The sequence below is a fragment of the Mandrillus leucophaeus genome, unplaced genomic scaffold, assembly GCF_000951045.1.
Source record: "Mandrillus leucophaeus isolate KB7577 unplaced genomic scaffold, Mleu.le_1.0 Scaffold651, whole genome shotgun sequence".
Classification (NCBI taxonomy): Eukaryota; Metazoa; Chordata; class Mammalia; order Primates; family Cercopithecidae; genus Mandrillus; species Mandrillus leucophaeus.
In genome coordinates this window covers 377,992-379,829 of record NW_012107042.1, presented here as the reverse complement: position 1 = coordinate 379,829, position 1,838 = coordinate 377,992, and the positions used below count along the sequence as shown (strand labels likewise).

The 1,838-nt window shown below is 54.4% G+C and overlaps 1 protein-coding gene across 5 annotated transcripts in view; it reads right to left on the bottom strand.

Annotated features, from left to right (window-relative positions):
* Nucleotides 1-469: 469 nt before the first annotated feature.
* Nucleotides 470-1,838, bottom strand: part of TMEM11 (transmembrane protein 11) — an 18,365-nt gene continuing 16,996 nt past the window's right edge. For all 5 annotated transcript variants that reach the window (XM_012001177.1, XM_012001176.1, XM_012001174.1 and 2 more), the window contains one exon: nt 470-1,372. In XM_012001177.1, the coding sequence (XP_011856567.1) occupies nt 856-1,372 (517 nt within the window). In that variant the 3' untranslated portion in view covers nt 470-855. The remainder of the gene's footprint in view (nt 1,373-1,838) is intronic.

Genomic DNA, 1,838 nt, shown 5'->3' with positions numbered 1-1,838 from the left:
GGTGCTTCCAAGATCGCTCTGAGGGCTTTTCTGTCAGCCAAGGGCAATGGGTTGATAAACTCAGGGTCCACAGCAGGAAGAGTTTCGGTGCTTCAAAGAAAACACAGTGTTCAGATCTCCGAAGAGGGATCCTAGAGCCCAGAGTTCCCCACGTGAACCCAAGTGAAGACCCAAAGGCCTCCAAGCCTCATCACCTTATCCTACCATGTTCCTGAACAGCATGGTAGCAGTGCTGGCCTTCGGAATGATGAGGCCAACGCGAGCCAGGAGACTGCTCCTGCGCGGGGTTTGGGCCCAGGACTACCTCGGATCTAGGCTTGTCGTCGCTGTAACTGGTAACACTGGGCCGCAGCTAAGAACACGGCAGGGTGGCTACCACAGCACCTGCCGCTTCCGCGTACAAGCCGCCAGCTAGAGCGGATGTGCGGCAGCAGCTGCCGGCAGACATGGACAGAGAGAACAGCGGGAGTTGAAATTCTCATAATTTTAATGGTCAATAGCTTCTGGTGGGCTCTGGATGGTACAGTTAAACAATAGACTTAAAGACCTCCCCCAAAGCACGTCCACACCCCCTCAGCAGCGTCTGCCTCCGTCAGCGTTCCACTGCCCAATCGGACTTCCACAGCCTCAGACCCCCCCTCTTGGGTTATGGAAATCCACATCTTAGTGTAATGAGCTGAAAAACCCTGGGTACACCCGTGATCTGTTATTTTTTAAAAAATAACCAATATTAAGCCAAACACCTTCCCAGGCTCTGCTGCCTCACAGAGTGAGAAACGTGACTGTGGCGATCTGAAGACTCTGTTGTCTCTTGTGGGCCAGGTGGTTTTTGCTTCGCTCCCTGTTCTACTGAGATCATACGGCATAGAGTTCGTAAATCTTCTTTACACAGTACACCAGGGCGGCCAGTGCTATCGTGTTGTGCAGTCTCTTTCTGTGCAGGTCGTCCTTCCGGACCAGCACCACTGGGGTGGAGGAGGTGAGTGTGTGCAGAGGCAGGCGCGACAGTTTATAGGCGTCGTACTCCACTTGGTACTTGCAGCAAGGGTCAAACTGCCAGGAGATCCCATAGAGGGTGCAGCAGGCCAGGCTCAGCACACCAGCGGGCAGGGAGATGTAGTGGGAATAATCTAAGGGCAGAGCCAACGGGGTGAAGAGGCAGGCGGTGCCCGCCAGCACGGCCGTCTTGTGCAGGCAGTTGCCCACGGTGATCCAGCGGGCCGTCTCGTCGCCGATGCGCGTGGGCTCAATCACAATGTACTTGTACTGGGCTTCCAGGGCCTGCTCCAGCTCGTACTCAAACTGGTCTTGGGCATTCTCCCCATTGTAGATCTCGTGCACAATGTAGCAGTCTGTGGCCGACAAGCTCACCCTTTTGACGGAGGGGGCAGGAGAGGGAGAGAGAGAGAGAGGATGATTAGGCTGAGCAGCACTTAACTGTGTTTCGATGCTGGGGGAGGTCTGAGCCTGCACTGCGGAGAGCACATCTCCCTGAGGTCCTTATCTCCTTCAGATCCCAACACAAGACAATCAGTAAAAAGTACTTTTCCTGAAATAGTGAAAGAAGCCTGGGCGCAGTGGCTCATACCTGTAATCCTAGCACTTTGGGAGGCCGGGGTGGGTGAATCATGAGGTCAGGAGTTCAAGACCAGCCTGGCCAACATGGTGAAACCCTATGTCTACTAAAGATACAAAAAATTAGCCAGGTGTGGTGGCGCATGCCTATAATCCCCGTTATCTACTCGGGAGGCTGAGGCAGGAGAATCATTTGAACCTGGGAGGCAGAGGTTGCAGTGAGCCGAGATCGTGCCATTGCACTGCAGCCTGGGTGACAGGAC